The sequence below is a fragment of the Macaca mulatta genome, chromosome 2 (assembly GCF_049350105.2).
Source record: "Macaca mulatta isolate MMU2019108-1 chromosome 2, T2T-MMU8v2.0, whole genome shotgun sequence".
In the NCBI taxonomy this organism is placed as follows: Eukaryota; Metazoa; Chordata; class Mammalia; order Primates; family Cercopithecidae; genus Macaca; species Macaca mulatta.
The window spans coordinates 155,873,228-155,890,903 of NC_133407.1; the positions used below are offsets into that span (position 1 = coordinate 155,873,228).

The following is a 17,676-nucleotide window of genomic DNA, read 5'->3' on the forward strand; positions in this document are numbered from 1 at the left end:
CTGATGTGCTTAGTCCCTGAGCCAGTCTCTTGTGTGGTACTCATGCATTCACATTCCTGCAGGTCCCAGTATACATGCACATGCAGAACAGCCTTTCTCCATGCACTTGCTAGCTACCTCAGATCCCTTATGAAAAGGTACCTTACATGGTGTCTGAAGGAAATGGAATATGTATTACACTTCTGATTTACATTTTTTTTTTTTTAGCTGGACCCCAGCATTTTTGAAAGTTTGCAGAAAGAGCGAGTAGAGGCTGGAGATGTGATTTACATAGAAGCCAACAGTGGGGCTGTGAAGGTAATGCCTTCCTTGGGACACAGCATTGTCCCTGATTTGTTTGCCATGAGAATACCTACGTGACAAGGGAGTTGTTTTCTTCAGAGGGTATGGGGTGTGTGGGGAGGGGCTGGTGTCTGTTAAGAGGCTGATGGAAGGTCAACTAGTGGCCCTTTATGTATAATAAAGTTTGCCTTCCTTTTATCTTCATTCTTTAACCTTCTCACGATTAAAACAGGCAGTCTGTTAGAAAAAATACTAAAACCTGTTCAGAGGGGGAGGACAGGGTGAGAAACCAAAACAACTTTAGTCATTTTCAAATTGAAATGTGCAGTGTATTTAATCTTCCTTTTATCTCTTTGGTATTTTCTTCCCAAGATATATGCATGTGGGAAGGAACGCTGCATTCGTTGGCATTCTTTTCTATCTGATTTTCAGGGTCCTGTACAGTGTTCCTCACTGTTTAATGGATGGGCATAATACTTCATATCAACAATAAATCACTCACCTACAAAAGAGTCTGAGCAGCTCCTCCGCCTCCAGTTAATCTACTGGATTTGCCCTTTATCAGGAATTGCATACAGTTAAAAGAAAGAAGGGAAAAAGGATTTTGGGAGAAAGTATCAGGTGTTTTTCAACCCAGTTTTTGGAGCCCAGGTGATGAGCAGATAACTCCCTTCTCTTGGCAGCAAGGGAGTGGGGCATATTTGGAGTTTGTCAAGTAGGCTGTCAGGCCTGCAGTGGGAACTGAGACCTTTATCTCACTTAGCCCTGTGCCATTTGGGGACTTGGCAGTGAAAACTCACCAGGCACTCATTTTTCTCTCTTTTTGCAGAGGCAGGGCAGGTGTGATACCTATGCCACAGAATTCGACCTTGAAGCTGAAGAGTATGTCCCCTTGCCAAAAGGGGATGTGCACAAAAAGAAAGAAATCATCCAAGATGTGACCTTGCATGACTTGGATGTGGCTAATGCACGGCCCCAGGTACTGCCTCAATGCCTGGGTGACCTGGCACACTAGCCCTTTTGTATGTGCGTGGAGGTCTGAGAATGAATTGTCAGAGTCTTGCTGCCTTTCTTGAGGCAGACGGTCCTTTTCTATCTGTAATGTTCAGCAATTAACATCGACATGAGCTACGAGGGACTCCTTTGTTCCCATTCAAATGCTCTAGTCACAGATGATTTCATGTGTATTGTTTCTTATCCCAGCCAAGCCTCTGGCCCTGAGCTAGCCAGCTTCCTCCATGGCTTTACTCCAGCAGTGGGCTCACGCCTGGGATTCTCTGGGTGTTAATGGCAGGAGGGCAGGAGTGTTCTGTGAGCCCGTTACAGGATTTCAGAAAGCCTGACAAAGCTCTTTCTTTCCCCCTGCTTAGCAAAAGCCACAGTGTTTTAGCTTTGAGCTGGTACTGTTGTCTGCTTCTCATGCAGATGGATACTTATGCCTTGACTAGTAAAATGTAGGAAAGGATGTTATCACTTTACAGCATTTGTAGGAAATATGTGATTAAAAGAAACAAGACACCACTGTTTCTTGTGATGGTCTTGCAGTTTGGTTTCCTCTTCATCCTAAAAAAGACCTCTTCACTATTAGGGAATAGTTTGTTTTCTGACTTGAAATTTGATCCGTGGGTGTTTTGTTCCTTGGAGCTTTGGTCAAGAGATTACTGAAGACTTATTTTGGAGCAACAGGTCCCCTCGGTTGGTGAAGTGGCCATCCGCAAACTGAACTCCTGGGAGCCCTTGACCTGAGAAGAGTGTTGGGCTGGGAGTCAGAAGTCAGGAACTGTGTTGCTCCATCACTGACCAGCTTGGTTAATTTGTCACTTTGGGTCTCTGGGTTTTCTGTGGTTTAGGGTTCTGATTTTGAGTTTTCTCCTACCTGGCAAGGCAGTTTTGAGGACCAGACAGGAAACATTTGCTGCCTTTAGCTATTCAGCATTTAGTGAGCACCTCTGTGTCTCAGGGCCTGGTAACTAACAGGTGATCACTAAATGCTGAACAAATGACCAAACACCAGCCTCTTCCTCTTGCTGACTGCACTCTTAGGAGCCCATAGGAGGATGCAGGTGAGTGGTGAACCTGTTATGGAGTCAGCCATTCCACAGGGAGGGGCCCATAGACTGAGTAGCTCTAGGTTAAGTAAGGACTAGGCTGATGCAAGCCTGTGGTCAAATCTAGTGAGAGGAGGCACAGCAGTATAATCATGGTATATTTATACTTACTCTTTATACTTACTCTTGTAGTCCGTGTGTCCCCAAAGGCACAGAAACATTGGGAGGAAGTCATGAGTCTGGTTAGGGTCAAATGCCCCCTAGAGGGCATTTGACTTGAACTTTAATGACTGGGAACTTCCTAGGAAGGAGAATGGCATTCCTGGCAGATGGAATAGACTCAAAAGCATCGAGTCATAAAAGAGCTTGCGGGTGTCCAGGGCAGGGCTGGTAGTCTCATGTGGCTAATCAAGGAACAAGGGATTGGAAAAAGATAGGGCTGGAGAAGGAGGCTGGGCAGGCCCCACGGAGCTTATACTTACCATGAAAGGATTTTGTTTGATTCTTACAGGTCAAGGGAACCTCTAAAAATTCCTCTGTGTTTAGAAGCTCCTCAGGCTTTGAGGAGGGGTCTCCTTACCTCAGGATCCCATGTTGAGTTGATGAGTGGGATGCAGGGGGATGAGGCTTCTGTAGTCACCTTACAAAGCAGCACTGACTCTAAGTCTTCTCTTATGCAGGGGGGACAAGATATCCTGTCCATGATGGGCCAGCTAATGAAGCCAAAGAAGACAGAAATCACAGGTAGGAGAACCAGCGTGGCCTGCGAGCAAGGGGCAGGGTGGAGGGCCCTACATTCTGAGATGCCCTTGCGGCTCTGTGAGCACATCCACCCTGAGAAAATGCCTCAGAACAGTTCCTTCTTCCTCATAGTTCAGAGCTTGACTCTAGCCTTAGTCTCTGGCATTATTTAGGCAGCCATACAGCAAGCACACTGTGTGGTCTCTGCCCCACTGCAGTCACAGTTTCTGGTCCCTATGAGGCCCCAGAAATGTGGATTTATTTCGCCCAGCTCTGCCCGAGCACAGACTCTGGAGCCTTGGTGCTGTCAGCCCCTCCCTAGTAGAGCACAGGGCAGCTTCACAGACCAGCTCCACGCACTGCCCTGCCCAGTTCGTGGGCTCTTCCTAGAGCTCCACAGGGGACACTGCTGCTGCTCTCCTGTGAACCTTTATTTTACCCTGCGGCTCTTCCCAGCTTTCCTGTTGCTGTTTTTTTCTAATTCTACCTACAATTTCGTCACTTTAAGATGTTAGTTAAACATTAAAGCAAATATTATCTTTAAAGTTTTAGCCAGGGCAGCAATCTGAGACCTTTCTGTTTGAGTTGTCAGGAGCAGTTTCTTTCTTTTCACATGATTTTCAGTGTGCATCCTCTTCGGACAATCCCGGCCTTGTGCCTTTGGTGGAAGACGCTGCCTCAGATCTTCCAGTTTTCTGTTTGTGAGCTGCTCCCTCCTGACAATAACACAGGAGCTGGTTTGGAAAATGAGCACTGAGACCTTAGCTGGGTTATGTAACTTTTGAGAGACTCATCCCTCTAGGAGCTCTGAGATTGGGCCTTTCTTCAGAGCCTTTCATTCCTCGAAGGTTTCTGCTCGGGATTCTAAAAGCACCCACTTCCTTATTCCAGGCACTTGATTGAAAGTTAATTAACCTAAGCATTGTTGTATGGGACCAAAAGAAAGGGTCATTTACTGAGTATAGAATAGGAAAATTTGCATGTGAAAACTCATTTCACTCAGGGCTCCTAAACTCCAGTGTCTCCCAGATCAGACAGAGCTACACTGGGTGTGTGGGAGGTGATAAGGCATGGTAGGGAGTGTGACAGCAGTGAGCATGTGCTGTGAAGGGATTCCCATGCAGAACACCCGTGCTACCTTTTTACATTTAACCAAACACATCTTTTGGGGGAGGCTACCAATTTTGTGACCTTTAGGTGTGATTATCACTGTGTTCAGATGATGACACTGAAGCCTGGAGTGGGGGGACACACCCTGTCAGGGATCACATAGCTAGTAGGAAAACTAGGCTCCCAGCATGGGTTTGGATTGAATTCAGGTGGAGGAGAAAAGGCGATAGTCTCTCCCAGCCCTGTGCTGACCTTGCCTGCCGATCCTTGCATCTCCTAGACAAACTTCGAGGGGAGATTAATAAGGTGGTGAACAAGTACATCGACCAGGGCATTGCTGAGCTGGTCCCGGGTGTGCTGTTTGTTGATGAGGTCCACATGCTGGACATTGAGTGCTTCACCTACCTGCACCGCGCTCTGGAGTCTTCTATCGCCCCCATCGTCATCTTTGCATCCAACCGAGGCAACTGTGTCATCAGGTAGGATGGCTGCCTGCCAGCCACAAGGCTTTTTTACCTTCCAGCTGGGCTCGTTTGTTCCTCAGGATCTCGCTAAACCCCACGAGGTGGAATGGGGATGAGGGGAGGTCACGTTGTTTTTGAAGGAAAACGTGCCAAGTGGCTTGCCTCTGGTCTCATTTCCCTAGTCACCAAAGGCAGCAGCTGCCCTTTCACTCATGATGAGGGTCTCCCATGTGATCTCTGGGGTGTGATACTACAATCTGGTCATTCAATTGGCGTGCACAAAGGTGAGATCAGACAGGGCTAGCCTTTGGTGACATTATACACATGAACGTCTTCAGGCTTCACCTGCACTCTGAGAGGTAGGCATTATTGACATCATTTTTCAAATAAGGAAACTGGAATCATAACTTGTCCCTCATCAAAAAGACAGGATAAGAACCCAGCTCCTTCTGATAACAAAACCAGCATTTTCTTTCTATCCCAGACCTCTGAACCACACTGGTTCTTTCCATCCCCCCGCTCCACTCCTTCCCATCCCTTTGGCTGCCTTTGGGCAGGGCAGATGTTGACCCCTGAAGACAAGTGTTCCTATGGTGCTCATCCTGCCAAGATTGGCCCAAAGCTGGGTCAGGGACCTTCCTGGGGTTGCTTTTTCTCCTAAGCACTCTCCAGGCTCGTGGTCCTAGAGAACATCCCATTTTCCCATCTCTCAAGCCCAGTGTCAGTATTCCCAGTACCTGGTAGTTTTATTACTCTTTTGGTTTTCTGTCATCCTGTTTAAACATTAGTGCCTGGTCCCTGCGGTGCTTGGGGCACAAAGGTGGGTAATGAGGGGCCTCTTTTCAAGCCTGCAATAGAGTAGTGTGCGGACAAAGTCCCTGAGGCTGCATGCTCAGGGCAGTGGAGGCGGTGGGAGTTGGATAGACACCCTGTGGCCCATGAGTATCTCAGGACACAGCTGGAGCCAAACTGAGTTTGAAATCAAAACTGCTGATTTACCTAACTCAGCTCTGAATGATAGTGGGCCCTATCTAAGATTTTAGTTTGCTCTTAATAGAGAAGCTTTATTATTAAGACTGTCCAAGCTGGGCACAGTGGTACACTCCTGTAGTGTACTCTTAGGGAGGCTGAGGCAGGAAGATGGCTTGAGGCTGGAAGTTTAAGGCTGTAGTGTGCAATGATTGCACCTGTGAATAGCTGTTGCACTCCCACCTGGGCAACAGCGAGACCCCATCTCTAAAAATAATTAAAAAAAAAAAAACATGCAAACTCTGGTGTTGCTGGCTCTGGGTAGGCCCCACAGAGGGGGTTCTGTAGTGCTGTGAGCACTGCAGTATAGCAACAGGCCTTCCCACTCATGTGGTTTCTTTCACTTGCAATTAGGAATCAAATGCATGATTCAAGTCCATGTGGCAGCATCTTGCAGCTACTCTGAATCCCCGTCCATGATGCTCTCTGGACAAGACCACTGTCATAAGTGCTTCCTAAGTCTTGGAGAGAAAGTGTATGCCAGATCCAGCATGGCTGGCTACCTGGGCAGCTTCTGGAGACAGATACATGTGGGCCTTCTGCCTGGTATGCCTGGCATGCCTGTGGCTGGCTGGACTTTCTTAGCCTTGGCCAGGCCAGGCTGAAGCCTGACAGTGCAGCTGGTGAAAGGGCTCAGCCTTGGACAGATGGTGCCCCCTGCTGGGGAGCTCTGCTAATAGGCTTCCCTCCCTCCACAGTAGGGAACCCAGCCCAGCAGATGCCTACAGAGCCTGGCATCTCTCACCCCCAGAAGTAAGGTCTCTCAGTCCCATCCCACTCAGGACTAAGGTGCACACAAAGGTGGCCTTGATCTCAGAACCTGCTCAGTGGAGACAAAGCTCTGGTCAGCCTGAAACCTGGGAGATTTGACCCCAGCCCCATCTGGGCTGATTTGATCAAGGGCTGCTAGAGGTTGTGGAGACTCCTTGCCAGACTGCAGTTACCCAAGTGGAAGAAAGGCGCTCGGAACATGGATCTTTAGGCAGGTCGGTTCAAGCAACCCAGATTCGGTTGTTTGCTCTGAAAGAGAATTTTGGCACTGTGTTCTAATAGGAAATTTGTTGTAGTGGTGATAATAATGTCAACATGGTGATGAGAAAAGTAATAGCCAACAATAATAGCCATCTGACGTGCTTCCCACAGACTCCACCCCTAGAGGGGAACTACAGGGCTTCCTTACCCGCCAGACTCACATCTGCTCTCTAGAGCTCTCAAGGAAAGGAAGGGGGAAGGGAGGTGACTAACTGAGGGCTTCCTCTGTGTCAGAAACTATCCAGAGCGCTCTACATGGGCCATCTCATGTCCTCCCAGGACACCCTGACAACCCTGTGAGCAGCTGAGGTTATCTCCAGACTCAAATGGGAGGTTACCTGCCCAGGCCATAGGCTAGAAAGTATTGCCACTGGAACCTGAGCCCAGAGGAACGTCTGGATCCAAACTCCATGCTCTCACTGCTCTCCCACACTGCTTCCCAGTGGTCCCTGGGCTGTGAGCGGGGATGGAGCTTTGATGGGGTACTGCCTGGAGATGGCAGTGGGAAACTGTTGAATGCTGACAACAGACTGCTGTGAAAATGCAGCCTCTAGGAGTGTTCTTTTCCAGGTGGTGTACGCTCCCTCTCAGCTTCTTGCCGCTCACCCCTCCCTGTGTAAATGACCCTTGTGGATTGAGCCTCAGAAGTGAGCCCACTCTCTGATGGCTGTTGTGTTTTATGGAGCATGAATTCCAGCACTAGCCTGGTTCCCACATGGAAAAATTACAGGCATTGGAGTCATGTGGAAGCTCATGACCCAGGCGAGTTCCTTGACCTCTCTGAATCTTACCATCCTCATCAGGAAATGGGAATATCAGCACCTGTTTTGCAGAATTATGTGAAGAGTAGAAAAAGTGAGTGCAAAGTTGTCACCCAGGCCAGTCCTAGAGTATTGCCCTCTTGGAAGCTGATTTCATGCCCCTGCCTGGTCTGCCCTGTGGACATGGCTTGGCCTCAGGGATCTCTGAGAACCCAGAAAGGCATGAAGCCTCTTTATAGCCCCTCCTGACCTTGACAAGCAGCCCCCAAATCCTTTAGGTCACCTCTCCCTGTGGACAGCTGATGTGGGAGCCGTTCTAGAAGAAGCACCTGTCCCTGGGCCTCTTGACGCTCCAGACTCCTTCTGGGAAAGGTCCATCCATGGATGACAGGGAGGCAAAGCTCTGTTGCCCGCTTGCCTGGCTCTTCCCTAACTTGACACCGTAAGAAGTGCCTTCCCTTCCAAGCTCAGGATCCTGAACTGTTAGATGAGAGCCCAGCACTGATCCCAGCTTGCAAACTGGGAGATTTTCTTTTCATATTGAGGTATAGCCCCTGGGATTAGGAGTTCTTGTAGGAGTTTCTCACTGAAAGTCACTTTGTTGCACCAAAGCATCAAGACTTAAGAAACAGTATGGGGAGGCTGAGACGGCTGGATCACGAGGTCAGGAGATCGAGACCATCCTGGCTAACACGGTAAAACCCCGTCTCTACTAAAAAATACAAAAAACTAGCTGGGCGAGGTGGCGGGCTCCTGTAGTCCCAGCTACTCGGGAGGCTGAGGCAGGAGAATGGCGTAAACCCGGGAGGCGGAGCTTGCAGTGAGCTGAGATCCGGCCACTGCACTCCAGCTCGGGTGACAGAGCGAGACTCCGTCTCAAAAAAAAAAAAGAAAAAAGAAACAGTATGGTCTCTGTTCAGTGTAACCCTGTGGCAGATAGTGTTTCAAAAACAAACAAACAAACAAAAAAACCAAAAAACAAAAACAACTTTATGGAGACATAATTCATACAAAATACAATTTTTTGTGTGGTTTCTAGTGTATTCACAGAGTTGTGCAGCCATCACCACAATCAATTTTAGAACATTTTCATCAACCCAAAAAGAAACTGTACCCATCAACAGTCACCGTCCCTTCTGCACCCTTACCCCCCATCTACCGGCAGCTGTTAATCAATTTTGTCTCTATAGATTTGATTTTTCTGGAAATTTTGTATAAATAGCACCATATAATCTGGTCTTTTGTGACTGGCTTCTTTCACTTGGCGTGATGTTTTCAAGGTTCATCCATGTTGTAGTATGCGTAGTACTTATTTCTTTTTCCAGCTGAATAGTATTCTATTATATGGAATATTTAATAGTGTATCTTATTTAACCATTCATTAGTTGATGGACATTGGGTTGTTGGGTTATTATGATAATGCTGCTCTGAACATTTGTGTACAACTTTTTTTTTTTTCTTTCTTTCTTTTTTTTTTGTAAGTAGAGATGATGGGGTCTCACTTTGTTGACCAGGCTGGTCTTGAACTCCTGGGCTCCAAGGATCCTCCTGGCTCAGCCTCCCAAACTGCTAGGATTACTGTGAGCTACCACACCCAGCCTATGTACAACATTTTTAAGTGGACATGGTTTTTATTTCTTTCAGTTATGTACCTAGGAGTGGAATTGCTGGGTCCAGTGGTAACTGTTTAACCTTTCAAGGAACTGCCAGCTGTTTTCCAAAGCCATCTGCATCATTTGACATTCCCACCAGCAATGTATGAAGGTCCCAGTTTCTCCACATTCTTGCCAGCACTTGTCTGTCTTTTTGATTATAGATATTCTAGTGGGTAATGAAGTAATATCTCATTGTGGTTTTGATTTGCATTTCCTCAACGACTAAGGATGTTGAGCGTCTTTTCATGTGCTTGTTGGCTGCTTATATATTGTCTTCGGAGAAATGTTTATTCACATTCTTTGCCCATTTTTTATTCAGGTTCTTTGTCTTTCCGTTGTCGAATTATAAGAATTCTTTATATATTCTGGATACTAGATCTTTATCATTTATATATGATTTATAAATATCCTATTCTTTGAGTTGTCTTTTCCGTTTCTTGATAGTGTCTTTTGACACACACAAGTTTTAAATTTCAATGAAGTCCAATTTATGTTTTTTCTTTTGTTGTTTGTGTTTCTGGTTTCATGTGTAAGAACCCATTGCCTAATCTAAAATCACAAAGGTTTATGCTTGTGTTTTCTCCTGAGAGTTTTATAGTTTCGACTTTTATGTGTAGGCTTATGATCCATTTGTAGTTAATTTTCATGTAGGGCATAAGGAAGGGGTTGGTCCAACTTCATTATTTTGCATGTGAATATCCAGTTGTCCCAGAACCATTTGTTGAAAAGACTGTTCTTTTTTTATTGAATTGTTTTGGCAGCCTCATCAGAAAATCAAATGGCTGTCTTTTTAGCACTCTTACTGTGTGCCCACTGAGCCCAAGGTTAGGTGGATATTAGGTGAGTTACCCATCACATTACCCAGAGAGGTGTTTTTACTGCGCTTTCTGTCAGCAGAAAAGCTTTGTGTTATCTGTGTCCCTGTAGTTATAGGATTACATAAAGAAGCATTTATGTAGTGATTCTCAACCAGGGGCAGATTTGTTCCACTGGGGACATGTAGCAATGTCTGGAGACATTTTTACTTAACACGACTCAGAAGTGCCTGGCATCTAGTGGGTAGAGGCCAAGGATGCTGCTGAACATCCTGCAATGCATAGGACAGCCCTTCAAAAAGAATTAATTTGGTCCAAAACATCCACAGTGTCACAGTTATTGTAAGAGTTATTGTAAGAGGAAAGTAGTCACAAATGAGTCAGCCATGTTGCACATGTGGTGGTGTATCTGTAGGATACATTTCTAGAAGTACATTTGTCTTGCTCCTATAGATAATGCTGTATTGGATTCCAAGGAGATTAAGTTCTGTGGCTTCATAGCTCCAAACTGTCTATCTGGAGGAAGCTCACTTATGGCTGAGTTTGGACAATTGCTGAATGGTAAAATGTTAAAATTAATAGTAGACTGAGGCCAAAGCCAGAAATGAACTTCTAAGATGCAAGAATAAATCTGCAGATTTACCATAATGTAATTATTATCCAGCTTCTTATTAACAGTTTTATAACATTACCATTATGGCTGCCTTGTTAAACTGTGATCCTCCCCACTCCCCGCCCCCTAGCTCCTGCTGAGGTCAGCATACGGCCCAGCACTGCTGCTGGCACATGGGGGCTCCACTCAACCAGCCCACTCAGCAGCATCACCAGTTGGAACCATCTCCCACTAATACAGTTTCTAGAAGAAACTTTCTACTTCAGATTCATAGCTTGGACAAATCTCAAAAATGTTTGGTCTTTAATTCCTGAAAAATGCTTAGCAGTCCTCAGCAGCCTTTTCTTTTGTTTTTCTCCTCATCAAACTCCTTTTTACCACTGGGCAGCCTTTTAATAGACTTTGAAAACTATAAGAAATGTTATTAATGCATTTCTATAAATTCTGTCCTTGTGAAGTTTGATTTGGGACTACTTTATTTTTCTCTAACCTTTTCTTCTTTAAACTTTTTATGTTTGTTGTGATTTATCGTGGGTGGTGTAGAATGTTGGATATTTTTGTTCTTGGGATATTTTAATGTGGCAAAATTGAGATCTTACAATTTCCTCAGAATTCCCAAAAGAATTCTCAAATAAGACTTAAAAAACACTTATGGCCTAAATAGAATTAAAAAATAAAAATTAAATGTAGTTTTAAAAGGTTATTTTGCTTAATGTGAAGGTTACAGGTACACCAAATACTGAGATTTGAATCATGACAGAATTTCATCTTTATAATTCTTCCTAATTTTAAAAAGACATTTGTTGCTGGAAAAAGATAAGTTTTTTCTAAAGTTAACTAATATTTGTATTTCCTATTAGTTTGTTTCCATATTTAGTTTGAAGATTTTAATTTTTTTGCATTGGACTTAACAATTCATTAATGTAGCATTTTATTCTCTTTTTGAATTGTTTTTATTGTGGTAAAATTTGTGTAACATAAAATTTGCCATTTTAACTATTTTTAAGTGTATAATTCATTGGCATTAATGACATTCACAGTGTGGCATGACCATCACCGCTATTTCCAAAACCATCACCACTATTTCCAAAACTTTTTCATCATCTCAAAAACAGAAACTCTGTAACCATTAAGCACTAAGTCCCAATCCTACCTCCCCTCAGATCCTGGTAACGTCTCATTTATTTCTGTCTTTTTTTTTTTTTTTTCTTTTAATACAGGGTCTCACTCTGTCACCCAGGCTGGAGTGCAGTGGCTCACTGCAACCTCTGCCTCCTGGGCTCAAGTGATTCTCATGCCTTACCTTCCGGAGTAGCTGGGATTACAGGCACATGCCACCAGGCCTGGCTAATTTCTGTCTCTATGAATTTGCCTACTATAGATATTTCCTATAAAGAAACCATAAAATATTTGTTCTTTTGTCTCTGGCTTATTTCACTTTGCATGTCTTCAGGGTTCATCCTGTGCTAGCATATATTTTGTTTGCATTTTATTTTTGCAGTCATAAATACGTATTTTTATACCTCAATTAACTGGATAGAATTTAAACAATTAGATTTTATTTTTGCTAAAGTTAAATTTTTAGCATCCTTACTTGTTTTTGAAACCAAATATTCAGATACTAACAAATCCAGTTGACATGACTAATTCTTTGTTATATTCATTACTTATAACCATAGACTGTACAATCCTGCACGAGTTTAAGAGTGCCAGAAGTGTAGCCTTTCTGTTGTTATGACCCCCAGAGGCCAAGGCAGAAGCCCACAGCACATGGGGCTTCCAAACACCAGCTGAAGGCTGGCCCCGTGTGCCACCAGTGACTGCCCAGTGCACCTCAGGGTCTGGTGGGTTGGCAAGGTTCCTCCCCTGGGCTGTTATTCCTGTGGCTTGGCTAAGGGTTCAAGAGAAAAATAGGCAAATGATGGGATTGGATCCTTCTCAACAAGAAGTAAAATAATATATATATATGGGAATACATTCAAATGCTTCATTAGTAATCAAAGAAATGCAAACTTAAACAAGGTGTTACCTTTCCCTCTTTTTCTAAACTGTCAAAATAGCAAAATGTTTCAGAATGAGAATACTTGGTAGTGGCTATGATCCTGTGAGATTAGATAACTCATGTAGCTGAATAAATTAGGATAGTTATTCATTCAAGTAGCTATTCAGGGTTCTGTCAGGCACTACAACAGTTGCTAAGGAAATGCTTATGACTGTATGCATCAAAATATCAATAAAAATAATAGCAACAATTGAGAAACTACCTAAATGCTTAACGATTTGGGTTAAGTAAAATATTTAATGGATTGTTAAGTAAATATTAAACATAAGTATTAAGACTGATGCAAGCCAGGTGCAGTAGCTCACACCTGTACTCCAAGCTACTCGGGAGGCTGAGGTGGGAGGAGCCCTTGAGCCCAGGAGTCTGGGGCTGCTGTAAGCCAGAATCATGCCACTGCACTCCAGCCTGGGCCATAGAACAAGACCCGGTCTCAAAAACAAAACAAAACAAAGCAAAGAAGACTGAAGCAACATGGACAAAAACAAAAAAATATGTGCATACTTAGTATAATTTGTAAAATTATGCTATAGAGTATTATATATAGTATATAGTTATATATGTACATATATGTACTATATGTAATATATAGTACATACTATGTATTATACTACATAATTTGTATATATATGAAAGTTTGGCAGATATCTAGATGATTATTTTTGAGTATGATTTTAGTTATTGTTTTTTCCTGTTTCCCAGTTTTCCTATGATACTGATGATTACCAAGATAATGAAGTTGGTTTTTTTTTTTTCTTTTTGGGACAGAGTCTTACTCTGTCACTCAGGGTGGAGTGCAGCGGTACACTCTCAGCTAACTGCAACCTCTGCCTCACGGGTTCAGGTGATTCTCATGCCTCAGCCTCCCCAGTAGCTGGAATTATAGGTGTGTACCACCATGTCCAGCTAACTTTTGTATTTTTAGTAGAGACAGGGTTTTAACATGTTGGCCAGCTGTTCTTGAACTGCTGACCTCAGGTGATCTACCCGCCTCTGCCTCCCAAAGTGTTGGCATTACAGGTGTGAGCCACCGCGCCCAGCCTGAAGTTGTTTTTATGCCACTGGAGGTTAGTCTGTTTACTGTGGTCCTGGCTCTGATTCTTAGGCTGCCTAGCCAGCTGCTTGTGTTGTGAATGCTGGATCTGTATTTCCAGTGTCCTTTCTTGTCTAACAGAGGCTTAGGTGATGGGATTAATTTTGCCCCTTACAGAGGCACTGAGGACATCACATCCCCTCACGGCATCCCTCTTGACCTTCTGGACCGAGTAATGATAATCCGGACCATGCTGTATACTCCACAGGAAATGAAACAGGTGAGCCTCCCTTCTTCCCTCCTGCTGTCTTCTCTCATTTGCTCCCAGTGTTCACTGATGGCTGTGCAGAACGGTATCTGCGGCTTGGATCTGGCTGCCATTCACCATCTCACCACTTAGCTACTGGCCTCGAGCAATTCACATTACTCCGGAGTCTCAGTCTCCCCATCTGAAAGATGGATTGGGCTAACTAGACATTGCCCCAAGTGTCAAAAGAAGCTCAGTTCCCTGTCTTGGCTGTTTGCTTTTCTGCTGTTCCCCCTTTGATAAGCTTTAGGAAAAGGTTAGTGAAAAAATCAATTTGATGATAGCCATTAGGGAAGCTACCAGCTCTATAAAAAGGAGGCAATAAAATATGATTTAGTGATAGCCTTTTGGTGACCAGGCCAGACTATGCCTGTGGCCTTTTTTACTCGGAGGACAAGGCCAGGCTCACTGTTCCACCTGAACCAACAGCAAGCCAGCTCCAGCAGGGTATAGAATGTAGCCACCCTGACCTGGAAGAGGCCAGTGCCTGTGTCTTAGCAGAGCCTGTCTGTTGTAAACAGCATGACGAATGACAAGTTTCTCAGCAGCTTTGGAGGCCGCCCCTGGGCAGGTCTGTGGCTTTGCAATAGAGTCCTTGAGGGCCTCTGCCAAGTCCACAGAGGTGATGGCGAGACAGCATCATACAGCTTAGAAGAGCACCTGAAGATAGAGTTTGTGAAACTGATCGTATAATAAGAGGCTTCATTGAAGGACCCCTGGAAGCATCTAGCTCCGTGGCTGGCACACAGTGCATGCCCATAAGTCTGCGTGAGCTGAATCTGGGTTAGGCTTGGAGTTGGGAGACGACAGGAATGTATGAGCGTGGGCTTTATCCAAAGGGCCACAGTCCCAGTGGTCTCTGTAGGAATTGCCTCTTGCTTGATGTGCAGCTCGAGCACAACTAAGTGCCAAGCATTGGAATCATTGGACTAGGAATTTCTAGTCACCTTAATGGTATTTTCAGGTATTCCGTATGATCACCATCTGTTTTATTTTTTACATTTGAGTCACGGAGCTGTAAGTCCAGGATGCAAAACCAGGCAGTGCCCTGCAGAGCCCAGGCCATCTGTTCAGTGGTACATACCCTGGATTGGTGTCTCAGAGGTGGTATGTGCTGCGCTCTTTCCTCTGCCCTGCCCACCCTTGCCCCAAATGTTCTCTTCTGGTGGACTCTGGTGTGCAGCCATGGTTGGAGATGCTGAGCAGGCTGGGGCTGCAGTGACATCTCGATGCACTTTGCCTGGACCTTGTCTTTTCACCAGAGCATGGCACTCTGTTAAGCATCGTGTTGAACAGGACATGCCTGGCCAGTTTGATTCCATTTGATCCCCAGTAACCCATGAGGCAGGGAGAACTACTGTCATTACCCAGTAGTTTTAAAAGATGAGGACATTACCTAGGCATGGTGACTCACACCTGTAATCCCAGTACTTTGGGAGGCTGAGGCTGGAGGGTCACTTGAGCTCAGGAGTTTGAGACCAGCCTGGGCCACATAGCGACACCCCTACTCAACAAAACATAAAAAGTTAGCCAGGTGTGGTGATGTGTGCCTGTAGTCCCAGCTACTTGGGAGGCTGAGGTGAGAGGATCGCTTTAGCCCAGGAGGTCGAGGCTGCAGTGAGCTGTGATGGTGCCACTGCACTCCAACAGAGTGAGACCCTGTCTCAAAAAAAGACAGATGAGGACACTGAGACCTAGGGTAACTAATTTGCCCAAGTTCATAACATTAGTCAGTGACTAGCAGGTAACAGGACTGGCTGTAATTCAGGCTTTCTGATCCAGAAACCTGTGTTCTTAATCACTGTGCTACTCAACTTCCCTGCTGCTAGAAATCTCTCATGTCATTGTCATCAGGATTCGTGAGGTGGCTTTCCTCTGGCAGTTTGTGAGCAGGATCTTTCCTTTGGAGCAGTCAGGGCCTCTCCTTGGGGTGGGCCTTTCCCAGCACTTCAGCTACTCTCCCATGGCTGGAGGTCCAGCGTGGACCTGCCGGCATCTCTTATTGACCACATGCAGGAGTGCTGTAGGGATGCATCAGGAGAGTCACGGATCTCCCTTCGTAACCAGCACTGGCAAATTACTGAAGCAGTTATGGTTCATAGTAGCAATTGTATATGTTATTTAGGAGATGGTGTCAATGACCATCTCATCTTGGCCTCATTGCCAAGTAAGGGTGTCTTGCTCTTGGGTGACTGCCAGGTTGAAGCCAAGGCATTCACTGAACAGAAGCAGAAGCAGAAACAGAGTCCTAGGCAATTCTTGGCCCATTCTTACTGCAGGACATAGCACCTTACTTTTGGGTCTAAAACCCCGTGTGTCCCGCCAAAAAAGGCAGCCCAGCACAGATGTGGTCAGGACCAGAGACACCAGGAGTATTTTGAGGCCATCATTTGCCTACTGAATGACTTGAGCAATTTGGTGCATCTCACTGAGCCTCTACCTTCTCTGTTAAGTGAAAGATCTGCTCCCTCCTTTGCAAGATTGTCATTAGAATTCGTGAGGTATTGGCAATAACGGGCCCTCCCATCCTTCCCATTGCTGTTGTTATTACTGTATTCATAGCTTTGTGTGCTTCATAGGTACCCTCTAGGGTCCTCTACGTACAACGTACAACAGCTTCGCAATAGCCAATGTTGGAGGCTCCAAGAATGAGGGTCCTGTGGCCATGTGGAGAGTAAGCAGCAGAGTCAGGACCACCACTCAGAGCTAATTCACCCTTGCTGCTGCCATTCGAACCCAGAGCTCCTGGCCCAAGCAGTCTGGAATGTTCTGCACTGTGCTTCTAGAACAGTGATTTGCCAGGCCAGCTCTGGGCTAGGGCTATCTTGGCTTAGTCAGGAGGGCCTCTCCTCAGGCTTTCTGTCAGGACTCGTGGCTTTGTTCCCACTGGCCCAGGCAATAACCTCAGCATTTTTACTGGAGCCTGGGCTAGGTTTTTAAACAAACTCGATGTAACTTGTGTACTCTGCAATCCAAGCCGACACCCTCATAAACTATCCCTGCAGGTTATTAAATGATTAAAGATCTCATTTATGAATTGTCCGTTTTCGAGCAGCTTGAGACGGACGCTCTCACGATTGCTTTGACCTGCTCTAGTGAGAGAGAGAGCAGAGTGTCCCTGACATTCTGGAAGCTGAGCCGCAGATTCAGTGCAGCTCACTGAAGGGGAGACGCTTAGGCTGAAGCTGTCTCCTGTGACCAGGCTCCAGGATTCAATATTTGCATCTCCCTGGAGTTTCAGAAGGTCCTCTGGGGACATTTTTCTTGGCAGGACCTGGCAGTTTCCTCAGTCCCAGCTGTGAGTAAGAAGCCTTTTTTACCTTGAAGCTGTGTTCAGAGGGGAGTTTTGTTGATGGAGCAGGGAGTCACCCCCATTTCCTTTTCTTGATTGTCCTTGTACCATCCAGTAACTTCAGAGGGCCCCTCTCTGCCCAGCTGCATTTAGCTTTGAATCTCAAACAGTGGAACTCCTCCTGCACAAGCTAAGATTGTTTCAGTGGAGCTCACACCCTGGCAGTTCACCCATGAGCCCAGCAGATAAGTTTCATGTGGCCTATGCAGTGTTTGTGAAATATTTGAACAAGTTGCTGACATCTAGAAATCAGGACCTTTTTTTTTTTTGGAGACGGAGTTTCTCTCTTGTTGCCCGGACTGGAGTGCCATGGCACAATCTCAGCTCACTGCAACCTCCACCTCCCGGGTTCAAGCGATTCTCCTGTCTCAGTGT

At 45.4% G+C, this 17,676-nt stretch overlaps 1 protein-coding gene and 1 long non-coding RNA gene across 6 annotated transcripts in view; one reads left to right on the forward strand and one right to left on the reverse strand.

Annotated features, from left to right (window-relative positions):
• The window catches only part of LOC144339346 (uncharacterized), a 31,561-nt gene extending 22,468 nt beyond the window's left edge, over positions 1–9,093 (reverse strand). Inside the window, exon 1 of the long non-coding RNA XR_013414319.1 lies at positions 8,313–9,093. This is a non-coding gene — a long non-coding RNA (uncharacterized LOC144339346). The remainder of the gene's footprint in view (positions 1–8,312) is intronic.
• The window catches only part of RUVBL1 (RuvB like AAA ATPase 1), a 97,362-nt gene that overhangs the window by 60,297 nt on the left and 19,389 nt on the right, over positions 1–17,676 (forward strand). For 3 of the 5 annotated variants that reach the window (XM_077990644.1, XM_077990643.1, NM_001266990.1), the window contains exons 5-9: positions 208–297; positions 1,112–1,261; positions 3,011–3,074; positions 4,462–4,660; positions 13,820–13,922. In XM_077990644.1, coding sequence (XP_077846770.1) covers positions 208–297; positions 1,112–1,261; positions 3,011–3,074; positions 4,462–4,660; positions 13,820–13,922 — 606 coding nt within the window. Of the gene's footprint in view, positions 1–207; positions 298–1,111; positions 1,262–3,010; positions 3,075–4,461; positions 4,661–13,819; positions 15,403–17,676 lie in introns of all 5 variants that reach the window. The other 2 variants (XR_013413383.1, XR_013413384.1) reach the window with 2 other exon arrangements.